Source organism: Microtus pennsylvanicus, chromosome 8 (genome assembly GCF_037038515.1).
Source record: "Microtus pennsylvanicus isolate mMicPen1 chromosome 8, mMicPen1.hap1, whole genome shotgun sequence".
Classification (NCBI taxonomy): Eukaryota; Metazoa; Chordata; class Mammalia; order Rodentia; family Cricetidae; genus Microtus; species Microtus pennsylvanicus.
In genome coordinates, this window is record NC_134586.1 from 28584306 (window position 1) to 28603036 (window position 18731).

At 48.2% G+C, this 18731-nt stretch overlaps 1 protein-coding gene across 11 annotated transcripts in view; it reads left to right on the forward strand.

Moving 5' to 3' along the window:
• Cacna1c (calcium voltage-gated channel subunit alpha1 C) overlaps positions 1 to 18731 on the forward strand; it is a 660622-nt gene that overhangs the window by 560283 nt on the left and 81608 nt on the right. For 5 of the 11 annotated variants that reach the window (XM_075982990.1, XM_075982987.1, XM_075982992.1 and 2 more), the window contains exons 14-22: positions 2053 to 2260; positions 3134 to 3254; positions 5072 to 5186; positions 5879 to 5999; positions 6328 to 6397; positions 11989 to 12121; positions 12443 to 12572; positions 13786 to 13845; positions 17845 to 17951. In XM_075982990.1, the coding sequence (XP_075839105.1) occupies positions 2053 to 2260; positions 3134 to 3254; positions 5072 to 5186; positions 5879 to 5999; positions 6328 to 6397; positions 11989 to 12121; positions 12443 to 12572; positions 13786 to 13845; positions 17845 to 17951 (1065 nt within the window). Of the gene's footprint in view, positions 1 to 2052; positions 2261 to 3133; positions 3255 to 5071; positions 5187 to 5878; positions 6000 to 6327; positions 6398 to 11988; positions 12122 to 12442; positions 12573 to 13785; positions 13846 to 13995; positions 14056 to 17844; positions 17952 to 18731 lie in introns of all 11 variants that reach the window. The other 6 variants (XM_075982989.1, XM_075982986.1, XM_075982991.1 and 3 more) reach the window with 2 other exon arrangements.

Genomic DNA, 18731 nt, shown 5'->3' on the forward strand with positions numbered 1-18731 from the left:
AACCAGGATAGCACTTGGGTTCGGGCATGCGGGCCATATTGGAGAAAAGGGCTATGCTTTAGCTGGTGTTTCCCCTTGGCCAGCCTGTTGATCTCTGTCTGGCTCTCAGGTGGGTTCTGCTTTGCCCTGTGCTCCAGTCCTTTGCCATAGACTCCACTTCCCTAGAGCTTCAGGCCTCAGGAGACCCTGGGTCAAGAAAGTCCTCTGTCCTGTCTTGTTTCTTCAGCATCTTCACCTGGTCTCCGTAGTGACTTATCCACTGGAGTCCAGAGCTTCTGTGGCTGACTCCTTTGAGTGACCCCATGACTCCCAGATATAGCTAACTCTCAGTTCAACCCCAGGATGCTAGTTCCCCCACCCCCATGTACTTCACGACTTCCCTTGACCGTTATGACCTTCCATGACAGTTGAACTCAGTCGCCATGCAGACACCTTCTACTTTGTGACTGGACATTTAATATGCTCTAAAGTTGCTTGTTTCTGAATACCAGTGTCTTGAGAGGCCCTGCACTGACTGCTTTTAAATCACTCAAGCCCCAGCATCAGAGAGTGTGACCTCATGGTTCCCAGGGGACCTGAGAAGACACTTTTAGGACATGGTTAATATCTGAGCAGCTTCTGCTCTCCGGTAGGTTTGGAGGAGCTGTTTCAAGTATAATAGGGAAAGGTGTTCCAAACCCAAATCTCTCTTGCGTTAAGCAGATCAGCACCAACTCTGACCAATGGGGACTCCAGGGAGCCGCTCGCACATCAGGGGTTTTCAGAGCCACCAATCCTAGCCTGTAAAAACTGACACAGAGAAGCTGTGAGACTGAGGAAGGTGAGGGACACAGATTATGGTTACATGCAGTTCAGTTCAGTGACTTGCTGATGGATGGGTAGCCTGGAGGTGCAGACAGGCCAATTGGATCCTACAATTTGACTCAGAAAAAAAAATAGTTTTTGATGAGTTTCTAGATTAGGACAAAAGTTATTGCATTATCGCCATAATGGACCTGTTGTCTTAGTATGGTATCAAAGAGTCATGGGCCTCTCCAGAGCCAGGTCTGATTGCAAAGCCCTGCATGCCATCCTAATGGTCTTATCTCTGTAGTTTACTGCCAAAGTATGCAAGAAAAAGAAACAACAAGGGTTAGCCTGGAGTAATTGCAGTGGATAGGACTCAAGATGGCCATGGTCGTGTGACGTTGAACCAGTAATCTGGGCTGTGGGTGGGAGCTCTGCTGCCAGAATGGGTTATTCCAGCGGGCTCTTGAAGAAAGGCTTATTCCCTCTGATCACTGAGCTAATAAGCTGTAAACAGAGGCCCAGAGGACTCCCTGGAGGGCTCCCTGGAGCACCCTTGCCTGGAGCTGTCCCCAGTAGAGTGATGAGTTAGCTGTAATCTAAAATTATCAAAATCCTGTGGGTTCTTATTGAAACTGTAGCTCTCTGGGCCCAGATACAGGGTCAGAATTTCCAAAGGAATGACCTTTAAAAACAGACCACCGTGACAGGGAGGTCGGGGCCATCGCTAAGCTCTTTCCCACTCTTTGCTGTGAGTAGCACCATTCCCATCTCCCCAGGTAGCTGCCGCTGCAATCTGCTCAGACTGGCATTCTCGGCGAGGGGAGTGTGTTTTCTCTGTTAAAAAGCAGAAATGTCCATGGTAATTATAAACTTAAATTAGCTGTGTGACAGACTGGGCAGCCTTGAGAAGAGGGAGGAAATTATCTTCCAGGTTACCTAATGACTGTACACACCCCTGCTATTTCCATTTCTTTCCAGGCAGGAAGGCGGAAAGGGAGGGGGCATAATGACTTTTCCCAGGGCATCAGCAGCTGGCAGAGCGGGTGGGAATGTCTGGCCTCTGAGCCCTCTCTCCTTACTGATGCTGAATTTATAGCTCTGCATCCTAATTGTGAGTCCATTCACACCGCTACCCAACCCGGCAAAGGAAATGGGGGCAATATCAGGGAATGGAGTTTTGTGGCAGAGCCAGCAGGGGTGCACAGGTGAAGGCTGGCGGAGGGCAGCAGAGGACGGGCAGCTGAACTCCCTGTCTGTCCCCAGGTACTGGAACTCCTTGAGCAACCTCGTGGCATCCTTGCTGAACTCAGTACGCTCCATCGCCTCCTTGCTGCTGCTCCTCTTCCTCTTCATCATCATCTTCTCCCTCCTGGGGATGCAGCTGTTTGGAGGGAAGTTCAACTTTGATGAGATGCAGACCCGCAGGAGCACCTTCGATAACTTCCCGCAGTCACTGCTCACTGTGTTCCAGGTACGGACTCGCTGCTGCCATTCGCACTGGGAGGGGGGTTCAGCCAAGTGGGAGGTGGGCAAGAAGAAGCCTTGAAAAGGTGGGGCGGGGAAAGCAGGACCCTTTCTCTGGGCATGATGCCAGCCTAGGTCATCCGTGGAAGGCCTTTCTGTAGTGTCTTGTCTCTCAACCTTCCACGGAGCTGCATGTGGCTAGACTAACGATGCACCAATCTAATTGATCAGTTTAAAAATGTTTGTGTGGCCATGGCACCCATTAGTCAAGACAAACAAACAAACCTGTGTGAACACATCAAACAGAGAGGAGACTGATCTGGTTGGGAGGTAAAGGACCTGACTTTGCTCTCCAGCATCCTTGCTACAGCATCCTTGCCACTGGAAGAATTCCAGCTGGTCCAGAGTAGTGCTTTCATGAATGTTTCGGCAAATGACAGCTACATGTATTTGAAACAAGTATTTGAGTTTCAGAATAGACTTATTTACAAATAAAGGGAACAATCTGTATATATTTGTATTGCTAAAATCTTAATGATGGCACCAAATGATTATGTTTAATTCACCTGACACTGCCACCCAGGGAACTAATGGTGACCATCTCTTATACTGTATGTCAAGAGCAACCTGATATTTTGATCACAGAGCTTTTATATATGCCAGTGGCCATGCAGTTTGTCTGTGGGTAGGGGTCCACTTGCCCAGGCTTGTAGTCCCCAAGAATAATTGGGAGCCAGAACAGGAAAAGTCTAAATGAGATTTGGGGAATTTCTGTTAATAAAGTGGGACAGGGCAGGGCAGGCAGGGCAGGGCAGGGGAGTTTGGGGGTTTGCTGTTGGTCTAACGCTGTGTCCCTTATTGGTGGGAATGTGTCATTCAGATCCTGACCGGGGAGGACTGGAATTCGGTGATGTATGATGGGATCATGGCTTATGGCGGCCCCTCTTTTCCAGGGATGTTAGTCTGTATTTACTTCATCATCCTCTTCATCTGTGGAAATTGTATCCTTTGATGCTGATGCTGCCCCAACCCTGCTATCCCAGTTGGCCTTTTGCACAGCCATATGTGTGCTCTAAGGCCCCGACTGGGGCTCTGTGCTGTGGCTGCCCATCTGGAGGCTAGCTGGGCAAGACCACTCTTGGAAGGAAATGTGTTCTGGCCTAGAACCACTTCAGCCATGGTGTGGGTCTGGGTGCATGCTGCAGCCGGGACCCAGGAGACAGTGCACCTCACATTCCTGAGCCCATTTACACTCGAGGGCCACCCTCTCTGGGAGGTGTGCTCTGGTCATAGTCTAGGTGAATGAGGCCCCTAAGCATTGCAGCCTGTGCAACCAAACTCGCACAGACTAGGACGCAGTGTGTCTGGAGTTGTGTGCCCTGGCCACTCTGGAGCCACTGCACTCACTCAGATCTCAACCCTGTGCATTGATCAGTTTCCTCCCTTTGAAGCTGTTCTTGGGGCTACAGTCATAGACAGATGAACAAATTACCAAGTCCTTCCTGATAGCTCCTTCCCGATCAGAGGCACAGACAGGACTCCAGGGCCTCAAGCCCTAGGCTTTGCTTTTTCTCCCACTGGTTGAGCCTGTGAGAGTGGAGTCTAGAGCTGGTTGATAAGATAGAAACACTTCTAGCCCCAAATTTGAGAGAAACCCTTGGTTTGGGTCGTTCAAAAGTAAAGAACACTATGCTACCTGCAGGGAAAATTAGCATTCTATCAGCTAGATGGCCTTGGTATATCAAAGGCCTTCTTCTTTGGCATATCTATAGTATAAGACAGGGTGAGAATCCCTGGTCCAATAACCCAGTATCTGGAACCTTTTATGTGCCTACAGATTGCATTAGGTAGAAAACCACTTGAGCTTCTCATGTACAAAATTATTAAAGGTTTGGAGAAGTCAATGTCCAAGTATGTGTAAAGGATTATATGAAAACAAATGTACTTTGGGCCCTATCCCTGAGATAAATCCCATCATGTGTATTTCAAAATTTGAAAAATAAATTGAAATCCAGATCTTTGCTGCAGGCATTCTGAATTTGCAGTGGAATAATAGAAAGTACTGCTTAAAGGGTCCCGGTGAGTTGGCTGGAAAAATGCACATAAGGGCTCCTTAGCTCCAGATTCTAGGGCCAAAAGTCAATAGTCATCTAGGACAAACCCTTCTCTGGGGAGTTCTAGCTCTGTGTAGCCAGTGGTGTGGATTTATGGGTGCCCAGGACTGGGTGTTGGGTTCAACAAACTTAAAACTGCCCAGCTATTCCTTCTTGGTTCTGTGGTTCTCTGGTCCATAGTGTTTCTGTTGGTTGAAAAGCAGGGCTTGGCAGGGTGGGAGAGACAGGCAGATAACTGCTTCAACAAGAATTCTCAAATGAGCCCAGCTCTAGTCATACAGACACCGCAAAGGGTGTTCGTATGTCACGGACTGACGGGTTCCCTGCCACCTCTTCAGTGCCGTGTTATGTGAATGGATCTTAAGAACAATCTGATAGAGGTAGTGATGCCTATCAAAGCCAGGCATTTCGGTGGTAAAATGAAGAATGAAATCCAGCAGCTAAAGAGCAAGGCAGAGCCTGGTGCTTCAGACCTGTCCTGCTCCAGTCTGCAAAGCCTGCCTGGTCTCAACCACTTAGAAAACTCTGAACAGTGAGCAGGCAGGTGGGGACAGAAAAGAAGGCACACGGCTGGTCTCCACCCCTCAAAGTGGGTTTCTCCTGGGGAGCTCTTCCTTCTGCATGCTCTGTACTCTCCCTGCCCCCTGTGGTCATCATGTTTCCCAAAACCAAGGGTCGTTTTCTTTAAGAACGGACACAAACAGATATCCTACTGAATGTGTTCTTGGCCATTGCCGTGGACAACCTGGCTGATGCCGAGAGCCTCACTTCCGCCCAAAAGGAAGAAGAAGAAGAGAAAGAGAGAAAGAAACTGGCCAGGTAACCCTCTAAGCTTAGAAAGTCATTCCCACTGGTGGGAGAAAGGGCTGGTGCCCATCCCATGGCCATTTTTGGCTGAATTGGACTGGAGTGATGCTTTCACACTACTTTGGCTCCTCCTGTAGTGTCCAGCCGTTGCTGTATAGTCTCTACAGAGACGTTGCATTTCCCGCACCTGTCCAGGAAGCCAGGGGCTATCCCTTGGGAAGAGAAGCCATGGAAACACAAGGAGGAGATGGGGGAGGGGAAAAGCTGCCTTCGGAAGAAAACACAACTCCAGCTCAGAAAATAATTTTCTCACTATTTTTGTACCCTTGGTGTGTTAGAAAGACAGAATAAGATTCTACATTCCACCCCAGTTGTGTAGCTAGAACTGTCTTATGCCCTTGTTGGACACTGAGCAGAGATCCTTTAGGAATCCTAAGTGAGACCCAGCATCCTCTGATTTAAAAGGGGGAGCAACTAAGGATCTGGGAGAGGTCGAATGTGTCCCGGACAGAGCCGGGGGTGGGCAGCACTGTGGTACCTATCCTGGAGCTGCAGGTGTGATATCCCTAGAGCAGAGATAATATATGTAGACCCAGGGCTGGTCTTGCTGCCCCCAGGAGACCACAAAGCAGTTCCTGTCTACACTGTCCACTATCATTCCAGTAAACATCCATTTCTGGGTTTTTTTCCTGCTGACCGGCCAGGACTGCCAGCCCAGAGAAGAAACAGGAGGTGATGGAGAAGCCGGCCGTGGAGGAGAGCAAAGAGGAGAAAATTGAGCTGAAGTCCATTACTGCAGATGGAGAGTCTCCGCCCACTACAAAGGTGAGGGGCGGGCATCTTTAGGAGCTCAGGGACTGTCACTAAGTGGCAGGGTGAGGGGGTCTTCCTGTTCTTTACCTGAAGGAAAGGAAAAGAAGGGAAGGATGAGGGGAGAAGAGAGTGACGATGGAATTGAGAGGGAAGAAAAGACACGCTGGTGGAACCTCGGCCTTTCTGATGTTCCAAGGGGAGCTGAAAGCCACGAGGACAAAGATGCATTTTTTGTTTTAAGCTCAGTGCCTCACTGTGGTGTAATTCCAAGGCTCCTCTAAGCCCGAGAACCCTAGCACTCATTCTAACTGAATTCTTCTTCCTTCATTTGGCTGCCTAGATCAACATGGATGACCTCCAGCCCAGTGAAAATGAGGATAAGAGCCCCCACTCCAACCCCGACACTGCAGGTACTGTTGTACTACCTGGCCCTGAGACTGAAAGGCTGTGGGTGGAGACTCAGTTATGTGGGAGTGGCCGAGCCCTGGGGTCCATGGGACTGGTCTCCTCTATGAACACCTTCACCACTAAGCGTCTCGTGTCTGGATTTAAGTATTGCCAGTTGCCGTCTGCGGGAAATGCTCTTCCTGGGTTCCTCATGATAATATTGGGATAATACCATATTTGAGGAAGACTTTTTGAAATAGAATTACTTTGGCTTATTCTTTTTTAAATTTCTGTTTTATTGTTTAAGAAAAGGGGGAAGTATGCAGGATACAAATTAAATATTTTCTAATAGTAGTAAATTTCATGAAGAAATTTATCATAAAATAATTCTTCCATATACAGATCATTTACCAGCTATTAAAGACTAATGCAAATTTTTATACTAATGAGATATAGGCTTGTTTTCATATAAAGAAACAAATCTTGGCTAAATATTCAGTGTTGCAGGTCACAGAGCATCTTCAACATTTCTCATAGTTGATCAATATTTTTATTTCATAATTGTCAGCGCTAAGAATACTTCTCACATAAAACGTCTTAAGCAATAGATCTATGCTTAGGGCCAGATAAAACAATTGCTAGAAGTGTCATCCTAATCCCAAGCCAAAATTCATTTCATGATTTTTCTTAATGACACTCAAGTCAGCAACTCAAGCAGCACTTTTTAAAATCTAGAGATCAGCTGATTCTTACGTTAGAGGAATGATAGTGAACTATTGCCTGTTTCCCACAATTAAACCGTTATGTGTCTGCAACAGCAGAAGACTCTGTGTGAACTTTACGATAGGCAATGGCTTTAAATCCGAATTGCGACATCTCCAGCAGCGCTCGCTGGTGTGGCTTGGCGTGCTAGCACACACAGTGCAAGTGCCTGCTGGATGTAGAGAACCTAGGCTGCACTAAAGCTGTGTGAATCATAGCGGGTGCTGGCAGAAGCACCTTCGGCGCCTCTCACCTTTGCTTTCGAGTTCCGTTTTGGTGGCTGCACAGTCATAAACCTTTCACTATGGGCAAAGTTTTTACAACCCCTCTGTATAACAGCCGCGGCCCACCGTTTAAGAAGCTGTGCTCCTGCGCCACCGATGTGGTTAACGTTTCTTCCCACCACGTGTGTCGCTGTCACTGTCAACTTACGTATTTTATTAGTATAGCATATGCTGCTGCATTCTGCTCACCTAATAATAGTCAATCCAGAATCCATCTTGTCATTACTCAGGAGGCATTGCTCACTAGGAGGACAGCTGCCGTCACAGATGTCCCATTTGTGGCTCCATAAAATGCTCTCAGGTCTCTCGTTGCCAAAGGAACTCCTGCTGACAAGATTCTGTGCATTTGTCTGATGCGTGACCTGACAGGCAGTCTCCTTTCAGAGGGTTTTAAGGTTGGAGGCCCTGGCTGTCCCGCCACAATCTACACCCCAACTTCTGGAAGCCCCATCCCAACGTGAACCTTAGGCTTGCTTCCTCAAGCTGCCAATTTGTCTCAAGCCCAAACTTGAAGGCAACGCACAGCAAATGACTGTGGATTGTAAATGACCTTTCTTCTTTAGCCAGGTTAGACTGCACTCGGCTGGTACCCTAGGGAGGTGGCCAAAAGCCAAGCTAAGCTATGTCTCCTTGTTGCTTTCCCCAACTGGTTCTCTGCTGGGTCTACAGAGATGCTATAGGCCTCCTCCCTGGAAGCAGCTCACTTTCTCCACCCTTACTCCCTTCTCCCTGCAAGAGAAGTAGGAGTTGGTGTCTGCGGCTCGCAGGAAGAGCCGAGTGTGTCCAGGGTTTGATGTCTCAAAACCTAATCTTAAAGACTTGCTAGAAGCAATGACTCAAAGCAAAGGAAAGATTTTTGTCCGTGTCCCCAATAAATAAATTCTATTCTGTAATGATGTTTTCGAGATAATTGGGAGAAAAATTGAATATGGACCAGGGGCTAAATTATTTTAAGTAGATTTTTGCTAATCATGTTAGTATAATAATGTGGTAATTCTGTCTCTAAAATACTGCAGTGTTTATGTCTAGAGTCTGAAGTGTTTCGAAGTTGCTTTAAAAATGGTTCAACAATCTCCTAAAGTGAGAGCAGAAAAGATAAGTAAAACTACATCAGCCAAATGGCAGTAGATGTTGAAAGCAGACGGAGAGCCACCTTACAAGTCTCTCTACTCCTGTAAAGTCTAAGTCAAATTATAGTAATATATAAGAAGAGCCCATCCCAGACTAGTGTGGCCCGTAAGAGGCAGCCCCATGTACACTGTGCCTGTATCTGAGTCTTTTCAGCTAAGCCCCCTGAACCCCCACTTCTGCATGTCAGAGGGATGGCAGACCTCCTAAGTCTGTGGCAGTGACCTTGAGCTGTGTTGTTCTAAGCAGAACGTAGAGTGTTGGCTTTTTTAAGCCTCTGGTAGACACTTGCCTTCATTTTTTTTTTTGGTCCTTTCACCCCTTTAGTTCTTATGTTGGTCAGCTTCCTGTCAGAGAAAAATACCAGAAATAGTGACTCTTTCAGGATGAAGGGCTCCGACTCACTCACAGGTTCAGAGGTCGAAGTCCGTGGTCTTTTGATGGAGTCACATGGGCCTTTGGCAAGGCCCAATAGGTCAAGGGTGGGTGGGTGTAGGTTCTGTTTCTTAAGAAAGTGTGGAAGTTTCATCATCAACAGAACCAAGGGCTGCTGGGATGGGGGTGTAGCTCAGCTGGTTGAATGCTTATCTCCGATCACATAGCCCTGGGTTCTATCCTCAGACCGCGTGGGCACCACATAAAACAGATGTGGTAACCCACACATATAACCCCAGATATAATGGAGGGATGGGTGGGGAGGTCAGTCCCTGAAGGCCGGGTAGTCGGGACACTGAGGGAAAGGTTACTCTCCAGTGTATGTTTTCTGGGAATCAGATGGGGAAATATGGGTGGGGTTTTTTGTTTGTTTATTTAGTTGACTAGAATTTTGATGAATTTTTTGTTTTGTTTTGTTGTGTTTTACTTTTTGTTTTGAGACAGGGTCTCATGTTGTAATTCTGGTTGGCCTGAAACTTAGTATATAAACCAGGCTGGCCTCAAACTCACACGGACATCTACCTGCCTGAGCCTCCTGAGTACTGGAAAGTGTTTGGTTTTTTTGCTTTTGTTTTTAGTCTCAAGTACAAATTGTTAATTTTAAAGGAATAGTTTTATTAAATTTATTCCTATTTTCTTAATATCGGATGCATTCTGTTTGCCTTCAGCTGCCTGTCCTCTCCTATTGCCTGCTTACCCGTGTGAGTCCCCTCCCTCTGCGCCTCCAAGGCCCTTTCTCATATCCATGTCTCTGCACTAACATTCTTGTCAGTTCTGCAGAGCAGGCAATGAGAGGAAGCTCAAAGTGGAAGAGCATTAGCTTCAGCCAAAGCACACAGTATTACAGCTTCTTGGGCCCTAAGAAATAACTGCACACCGGGCACCTTAAAATAAACTAGGTTGATTCTATCCCACGTTCACATGTCTGACATCAGAGTGTTAGCAGCGCCGTTCTTCTGCAAGGAAAGAATCCTTGCGTGGCTCTTCCTCTTTCCTTTTGGTAGCCAGAAATGCTCAGCTTGTAGACCTACCACACTCATCTCTGCCTCTGTCTTCATTCGCATGGCCTTCTAACCTGTGTGTGCCTTTAGACCTTCTCGGAAGACCAACTGTCATTAGATGTACGGCCCAACATAGTCCACCATAACTGATGACATCTGCAAACACCCTGTGTCTAAGGTCATACTCTGAAATTCGGGTGAGCATGACTTGGAGACTACCAGTCAACTCACTGAAGTTACTGGCCACACAATGCTTGGATTTAAGCAGATAGTCTGTTAGGAATTCAGAGCAGACAGGATGCGACTGAGAAAGACGTGGAAAACTAACTTCATATGCTCTGTATCTGTTTTCTGGGGAGATGGTAGTGTGAGAGCTGCCACTTGCATGACTTCAGCTACACACCGGTGTCCTGAAATATCTATGTGCTATTACTGTTATTCCTTCAGAGGGGAAGCGGAGCACGGGGAGAGTGAGTGTAAGAGCCATATTCAGAAAGCAGCAGGGTCATGATTTAGACGAAGGCATTTTCTGGAACATTTCTGGGTATGGCAGCCATTGCAAGCTACCTTTCCCAGGCTGTTGATTTCCAAGCACACATAGCACCTTCCCTGTAGATGCAGTGAGGCCAGCTAAGTAGGAATGGGTCGACTGATTTCCATGCGGTCTAGCCACTGGCCAGGAGAGCAGAGGAATCCTTCACCTGATGTCGCTGTCCAGCATCAGGACGAAAGCCTCTTGTCATTGCTCGAGCTCCGCTATCCCTGCCTCACCTTCTGGGAAATCGTAGGAAAATGCAGGGATTTTGAAGTTCACTCTTTAAAAATGAATATTAATTCAATTAGTTCCTTGACGATTTTATGTATTTATTAACATACAGTGCATCCTGGTTACTCTTATCACCACCCCGACCTTTCCCAACTCCCTTCCACCCCTGTCGTGCATGCCCTCCTCCCTACAGTCATGTCTCTCTGTGTGGCTCTGTGACTCAGGGTTTAATCAGAGCTGCCCGGGTGACTGGCATTGGAGCTGTGCACTGCAGCCTGGTGGGCTCTTCCCTGGGTATTCAGCTGATGACAATGACTGCCCCTCCCCAGAATCCAGTGACGCCAATAGTTCAGCGTGGAGAGGTAGCACCCCATGAGACTCTTCTTCCCACCCATGACTGACTAACAGCAGGCCCAGTCTTATGCAGGCCCAGTAGAGGCAACCCGAGCTGCTGTGGGATCTCGCCTGCAGTGGCTGTCATTCCCAGAAGATAGCAGTTTGCGGCCCTCGTTCCTGTCTTCAGACTCACATGTTCCGTCCAGTCCTTCTTTTGTCGTGTTCCCTGGGTCTTAGATATAAATGTCCTATTTCGGACTAAGCACGCAACTGTCACGTATGCTTGGCACCTACAGCGGCCATGAGTCTCTGTGTTCACTACCATCCATTGCAACTGGAAAATTCTCAGATTGCTGCTGAGAGTACCGTTTGTCTATGGGCATAAAGATAAACTCTTTCAAAGGCAGTTTGTGGCCATGTCAGTTTGGGTACAAAGCAATAGTAAGTTCCCTCATTTGATCAATGGGAGTTTCAAAATCGGACTTGGCCAGACGGGATTGCGCAAGTCAGCTAGGCCACCCCCTTCTCTCACCTGCAGCTAAGATGAATGGTGACACCTGGCAGTGCCCGAGCCTATCCCAACCCACTCTCGCACCTTTCAACCAATCGTAACCAATCTTCTCTTTTTCTCAGTGTTAGGGGGTTTTCCAGCGTAGGGGATTTTCAGTTTTAAAACCACAAGTTTGGACAAAGTAGAACATATCCTATTTACAGCCCTTAGAACGATATACTTCCAGCAAAGCCTTCGACAGCCCCACGGGGCAGGGCAGAGCATCGGCCTGGATTCTACAGCTCAGAGCACCAGTAATGTCTTGATCCTGCCGTAGGAGGTGTCCGGAAGGAGACACAGAGGGGAGAGCGAGACCTGGAGTTGAGAATGGAGCTTTTCCTCTTTCTTACAGGAGAAGAGGATGAGGAGGAGCCGGAGATGCCTGTGGGGCCACGCCCCCGGCCCCTGTCCGAGCTACACCTTAAGGAAAAGGCGGTGCCTATGCCAGAAGCCAGTGCGTTTTTCATCTTCAGCCCCAACAACAGGTGTGTAAGAGTGGCAAGGGAAGGAAACTGCTTCCCCTTGGATCCGAACCTAGCACTTGCCTGTATCCAACCTACAGGAGAAGCCTAGGTGCCCCTGGCTCCCCACAACTTCTGTGGAGACACTAAATTAGGGATGTCCTGGATCATGAATCAGTTGGCCTGTGGTTAATTCCCTCTTCAGGATTTTCACGTGTGAAATATTCCTAGTGGGCCACACTAAGTCCATTCACCTTAAGACACCAAGGCTCAGCGGTACTGAACTTGTCCTGCCTGTATCCCACCTTTCGTGACATCTCCTTCCTCTTCCTCCTTCGTACACAGGTTCCGCCTCCAGTGTCACCGCATCGTCAACGACACGATCTTCACCAACCTGATCCTCTTCTTCATTCTGCTCAGCAGCATCTCTCTGGCTGCCGAGGACCCCGTGCAACACACCTCCTTCAGGAACCATGTATGCACTCGGTTTTGCTCCCTGCACCCTGTCCTTCTGAGAGTGGAGCGGGCCCACAGCTTCTGCTGCTGATGTCTTTGCTCAGTTAGGAGGCCCGTTCTGACCTCATAATCCAATTACAGTGAAGAGTCCTCTAAGAGATTAGAACCTTGATAGAAAACCCAGCCCGGGAGTTTTCACTGAGCAAGTGAGCATGCATCCAATGCATCTGGCTAGTTGATAATGGACAGTGATCAGGCATCTTGTTGCCTGTGGATGTTCCCCAGGAAGCTCAAGTTGCCTGTAAGTCAGCAATGTGGCCACTGGTTTCGCGCCCTGCTCCCATTCCCTCTGACTAAGAAGGAGCATTGGCAATTAGGTGCTGATGTTAAGGCTGACCTTATAAGAAACGTAATTAAAAAAACAAACATGATAATCTTCAAGAGTAAATATGTTTGGAGCTACCCAAGGCTCTCATGATCAATATTAAATACTAAAAAGAGTTGCCATACTTCAAAAATCCCAAAACTTTATTAAATTTTAGCCACACAGGCATGAAGAAAAAAGAGCCACTTTCCAAAGCTATGTCTATAAACAAAGTTCTCAACTCTGGGATTCTACCTGTTCCAGGCTGTTTGCTGAGGTCAGGAGGAGTAGCCTCAGACCTGGTCCATCTCATAAGATGAATTCAAATATCAATGCTAGAGTTTGTTCTCAGCCTGGGCTGGCCTGGAGGATTTCCTTCCTAGGGCTCCAGGCCATGACAGCAGTGTGAATGTCCTCCTCTGACATAGCATGCCCCAGCTGTATGAGAGCTGGACATTCTAGTGAGCCCTGCAAAAACAAACCCATTCTCTGCTCTCCTGACCAACATCCCGTGGTCTATTCTGGGTTTATAAGTAAATCGGGTGGATGACGGAAGGAAGCATCCAGATGGATGCTGTTCTGACCTGGTTCCTGTTGAGGCCTGCCCCGGCAGCTCCCCCTACCTGCCTACAGACACCAAGCCGAGCCAGAGCCACCCGTGCCAGCTCTGAGTGGGAACTAATGTGGGGAAGTCTTTCCTACCTGTCTCCTCGCCTGTCTCCGTGTGGAAAGGCTCTGGTCACGGTGTACGGGGATGCGCCTTGTTTTGAAGTGCTTTTCCTTTTCTGGTGAACATCCACTGACCTCGCCCCTTTCCTGCTTGTGTCCTGCCCACCCCCCCCCCATCCTATTTGTTTTTGTTTTGCAGATTCTGTTTTATTTTGACATTGTTTTCACTACCATTTTCACCATTGAAATTGCTCTGAAGGTAAAGCCCCATCTCCCTCTCTCTTCCTTCCTCTCTCTGCCGGTCCCAGCTCTCCGCTCTCCGCTGCTGTCTGTCTTGTTGCTAACACATGCTCCTGTTGGTGTTGGGTGCACTCTCAGAGCCACTAATCCAATTCTGCTTATTTTTCAGATCCTAGGCAATGCAGACTATGTCTTCACTAGTATCTTTACATTAGAAATTATCCTTAAGGTAATGCCCCTGAGCCATGTGTCTCCGTCTCTCTGTGTCTCTGCTCTGTCTGGTGACTCTTCCGTTTCCTTCACTCTCTGACTCTTGTGTCCTCACTTCATGCTCTCACTTGGCCTCAGCTCAGCTGCCAGGAGGAACCCACGCTACCACACCACTCCCATCCACTCACTTAGCCGCAGTTCTAGGCCTCGAAAAGTCACGCACTGGCTGTGTCGCCATGGGTGCTGTCCCATCACTGGCTGAGCATGGTGGCTGTCAGGGGTGCTCAGAACCCACATTCGCATGTACCTTCTAGAATCAGTCAGTGGCTGAGCCCTACTTGAAATTCTCTCTCCCTCCTCCTGCATAGAGGAAAAGCCAAACAAGCTCTAGGGAAGCAAACCCTCTGGAGCATGAAGGAGTCACTTTGGCTCCTGTGGTTGGAGGCTTATCATCAATCCCTTTCTCAGTATCAAGGCAAACATAATGGCTAAGTAGAAGTTGGGCCATGTAATGGTTAGCAACGGTGGGCCTGAAACAGGACTGGGAGCCAGCATCACAACTGAGACATACAGCAGACAACTAGAGGTTGTTTCTAACCCTTTATGACCTGCTTCTCTAATCCCCCACCCCCGTAAGCTGCAGCTCAGATGAGAGAGGTTTTCTACAGTTTGTTACACATATGTCTGCACTTGTAAATCAATACATGGCCTTGTAGTCTACCTAGGCTGTAGGACCTTGGGTAATATTGGCTTCTCTCTGAGCAAGGGGGAGATTTTACCCTCAAGCAGAACAGACAGAGGAATCCTAGTCTCTGGTCACAGGCTTCAGCTTAAGCATCTTCCTGGGACACTTGCCTGGGATGCCCTCTCCCAAAAAAGCCCAGGCATCTCTTCGGCTCATCCTTGGGGTGGATACAAGCCACTGTCCACTCTGAGTGTGCACCAGTACCAGCTCCAGACCTATCTTTTCCTGACGAAACCCTCAGATCGCGCCCAGCCTTTTAGAAGGCTTGACATTTCTGTGCCATTCAGATATGACTTGAGTTGGGCAGATTCTGTGTCTCCCAGGATGTCCTTATACCTCAGAGGCTCAGTGGTCCTGACCCTTAGCTTCCCTTGCTCACCAACTGTGTGGCTCAGATGTTTCTTTCCTGCTCAGAAATGTTAGATGGGGGACACGTTCCTGGAAGTAGGTGCCTAGAGCCTACATTCCAATTCCTCCTTTCCACGGTGAGCCGCGTTGCTGCTGCACCCTAGACTCAAGGTCGCATACGGGTCCTAGAGGAGCTTTCCCAGGACAAAAAAAAATCTCTGAGGCCCAGTTCCCAGGACCCCAGGCCGAGCTTCGCTTGAGGATTTCAATGGTGCTTTTCTCCTTAAGATTGCCATGCAAGCAGAGATGAGAGTCTCTGCAAGCATTGCCATGGCAAGCCCTTCCCCCCACTTCTTCCTTTGGCTTCCAGTCTCTTTTCTGCTCACTGTGCTTCCGAATACTCCTCCTGCATTCCCGCTCCACTTCCCACACCTCCCGCACCTGGGTTTGTCTGCCCAGCTAGGAGGTCCTGTATCATGCTAAGACACTGATTGTGATGGTGCCCACAGGCTCATTTGCTCTAAGGGATTGTTGAAGAGCCATTTGTCTTTGAAAGGACAGGACAGGTAGGAGCGTACTAGTTAGTCTGTTCTGCCGAGAACGAAAGTAGAATCAAAACCAGCCAAGGAAGTGGCATAAGTGACAGGGTGGCTTGTCCCTAGAGGTTACCTGGAGAAAGGTGATTGTCTGGGTTGGGTGGGAGGAGAAAACTTCACCTCCAGCTCAAAGAACTTGGAAGCTTTTTTCTCACTCCATCCCTTTCTCAGAGCGTAGATGCTTAGGCACGGGCCTTTCCTCGGAATAGTTCAGGATTTAGGGACCAGGCGGGTGACAATCTAGTGGCACAGGGTAGAAGAAGGTCACTTGTCCAGGTATCTGTGTCTGGCTTTTTCTGGTGCCATGAATGCACATAGACTTCAGATAAATGTTCTGTCTTCCGAGTATCTACTTCCCCTTTCTCACGCCACTCTTCCTCTGGTCTCACCTGGGCACATGTCCATTGCTCCCACCCAACATCCTCATACATTCTAAAGGGCTGCTCTGATTCTAGCATCCATGACAAAACATGCCCAAAGTCAAGAGACAGAGTTGTGTTGTGAGCCACATTGTCCCTGTCCAGGACTTCCTGATGAATATGAACTGTGACAGTCACTTAACTCTACTGTCTGGGGTCCAGGTCTTCACAGAGCCATAGGACAGTAAGCCCTCCAAATTGTAGTCTTTGGGAGGGATCTGTAGCCATATTACCCCCAGAATCTTTTATGTAATCTCCCCACTTCTGAAAACTGCTGCCGAGCGCAAATTCCCGAGTCCCCTGTGATCTCCCGCTGGAGGAGATAAATGGCAAGAATTGGGTCACAAGAGCTATTTTTGCCAATTTCCCCCTGTATTGGTCTTTGGGTGTACCTCCCTAGACATGCTCTGATTCCAAAGAGAAAAACTGGACTCCAGGTGACCAGGAAACTGTTCTTGGTCTCTCAACCATCAGTTCCACATTTTTTTCTTGGGTAGATGCTCTGTGACCAGTAGCTTTATTTAGGCTCCTCCTGGGTCTCTGCGAGCCTTTACTGCAGTCAGCAAAGTGTGAGTGTCCAGAGTGCAGTTTCTTACACGCACAGGGAAGAATGTGAGTCAGATCCTAAAACAATAATCATCACCTGACATGCTCTTGTTTGAAACATTTTTAGAGAACGTTCTTTGCTGTCTGACCCATGCAAAAACATGACATATCACTCACACTTTATAGATAAGGGCACAGCTTCTGTTGTATAGGAGGAATATAGATTTCAAACCCAAGCCATAGTGAAAGCGAACACACCTATGGAGCTTGTCGTGTGCAGAAACATGTCCTAAGTGCTTCATGTGTGACCACTCCACTGATGCTCACAACCCATGAAACAAGTGTTACCATTATCCTAATGTTGCAGAGGAAGAAAATGAGTCACAAAAAAGTTCATTTTTTTTTTGCATGAGGCATGTGAAATATAGCAGAGCTGGACTTTGAATCCAGGTCATCTGGCTTCAGATGCTGTATTTTACCCCACTGTTCCACCTTGGCCCTCTGAAAGTAGCTCCTGCTCTTTAAAAGACCCCATCAAGCTTCTACATTTGACAGAGACCCTAAGCATTGCTGAGACTAGCATGTAGAGAAAGGCAAACTACAGTTATTGGTACTGACAGAGCTTTTCTAGAATATGGGATTTTTTTAAATGGTAAATCCAATTAAGTCCTGGACAAATCAGGATGGTCGGATGCCCATCTGGGCATGTCTCTTTCTTCCATTGATGCCTCATGTCTTGGCTGGCTCTGAGGGTGAGATGGGGAAAAGAAGTTAGGAGCCATACACGCAGTGGGAACATAACCTATGCAGAAGCAGCAAAGGACCCCCTGCAGGGTGCAGCCCTGTCGGCCTGGGGATGAAGGACAGTGGAATGTTAGCAAAGTGTCATGGTGCCTATCTGAGGTTTGGGGTTGAAGAACCTGACACTTGTCAGAGCTACTAAATGTCCCGAGCTGGGGGGTGAGGGTCCTTTGGTAGCTGAAGGAATGGCGGAGGAGTTTCTTGGCACTGCGTCACCTTCAGTCCTTCCTTCTATCCCTGTGCGGTGCTTGGGCTCTTCCCTGGGGATGCTGATGCTGTAGGCAGGAAGCCCGGTGTCTAAACGTTTCTGAAGCCTGGGTGGGTCACTCACTCGTGTTCTCTCCTCCCTGCAGATGACTGCTTATGGGGCTTTCCTGCACAAGGGCTCTTTCTGCCGAAACTACTTCAATATCTTGGACCTGCTGGTGGTTAGCGTGTCCCTCATCTCCTTTGGCATCCAGTGAGTCCCTCAACCCAAGATGGGGGCAAGCAGCTAGGAGTGGATATCAGAGAAGTCAATCAAGCCCTGAAGGGCCTTCATGCGGGACTCAGACAGTGTGACTAGGATTGGAATGGGGTGGAGCCTAAAGTAGTACCCAGTGTTGGTTTTTGTGTCTTTCTCCTCCCCCCTCCTCCCTCTCCTCCTCCTCTTCCCCGTCCTTTCCTCGTGGTCCTTGGGACTGAACACAGGGCCTAACTTGTTAGGCAAGTGCTCCAAGCTCTTTTAGTTTTTATTTGACCTAGGTCCCACTAAGTTGCCCAAGCTGACCTTGAACTTACGACTTCCTACTTTAGCTCCTGAGTAGAGAGGATTATAGACCTGCACCACCAGCCCTACTTAATTTCTTATATCTGTGTCTTTCATGGTCTGACACTTGAGGTACATTAATCCACAAGAATTTGTTTAAATGTCAGTATTTTTGTCATGGCAGGTTCAGGCTCCATTACAAACAAACAGGCATCTGTGGTACCTTCCTCTCTCTAAGCCTCCTTCACTATGCCTAAGGCCTGGGGCTGCCCTAGAGCTGCCCAAACCGGCCATTGCTCTGACCCACCCTGGCCTAGCCCAGCCTTTTTCCCTGATTCCCACATCTGTCCTCAGTCAAAGTCCGTGCACACACCTACACATGGTGGGGGTATGCGCTTCTGTTCTACAATGAGGAGGGGGAAGAGAGAGATTAAGAAGGAGGAGAGTGGTGAGCACTGCTTCTCAACCTTAGCTGCACAGAGGAACCTTCTG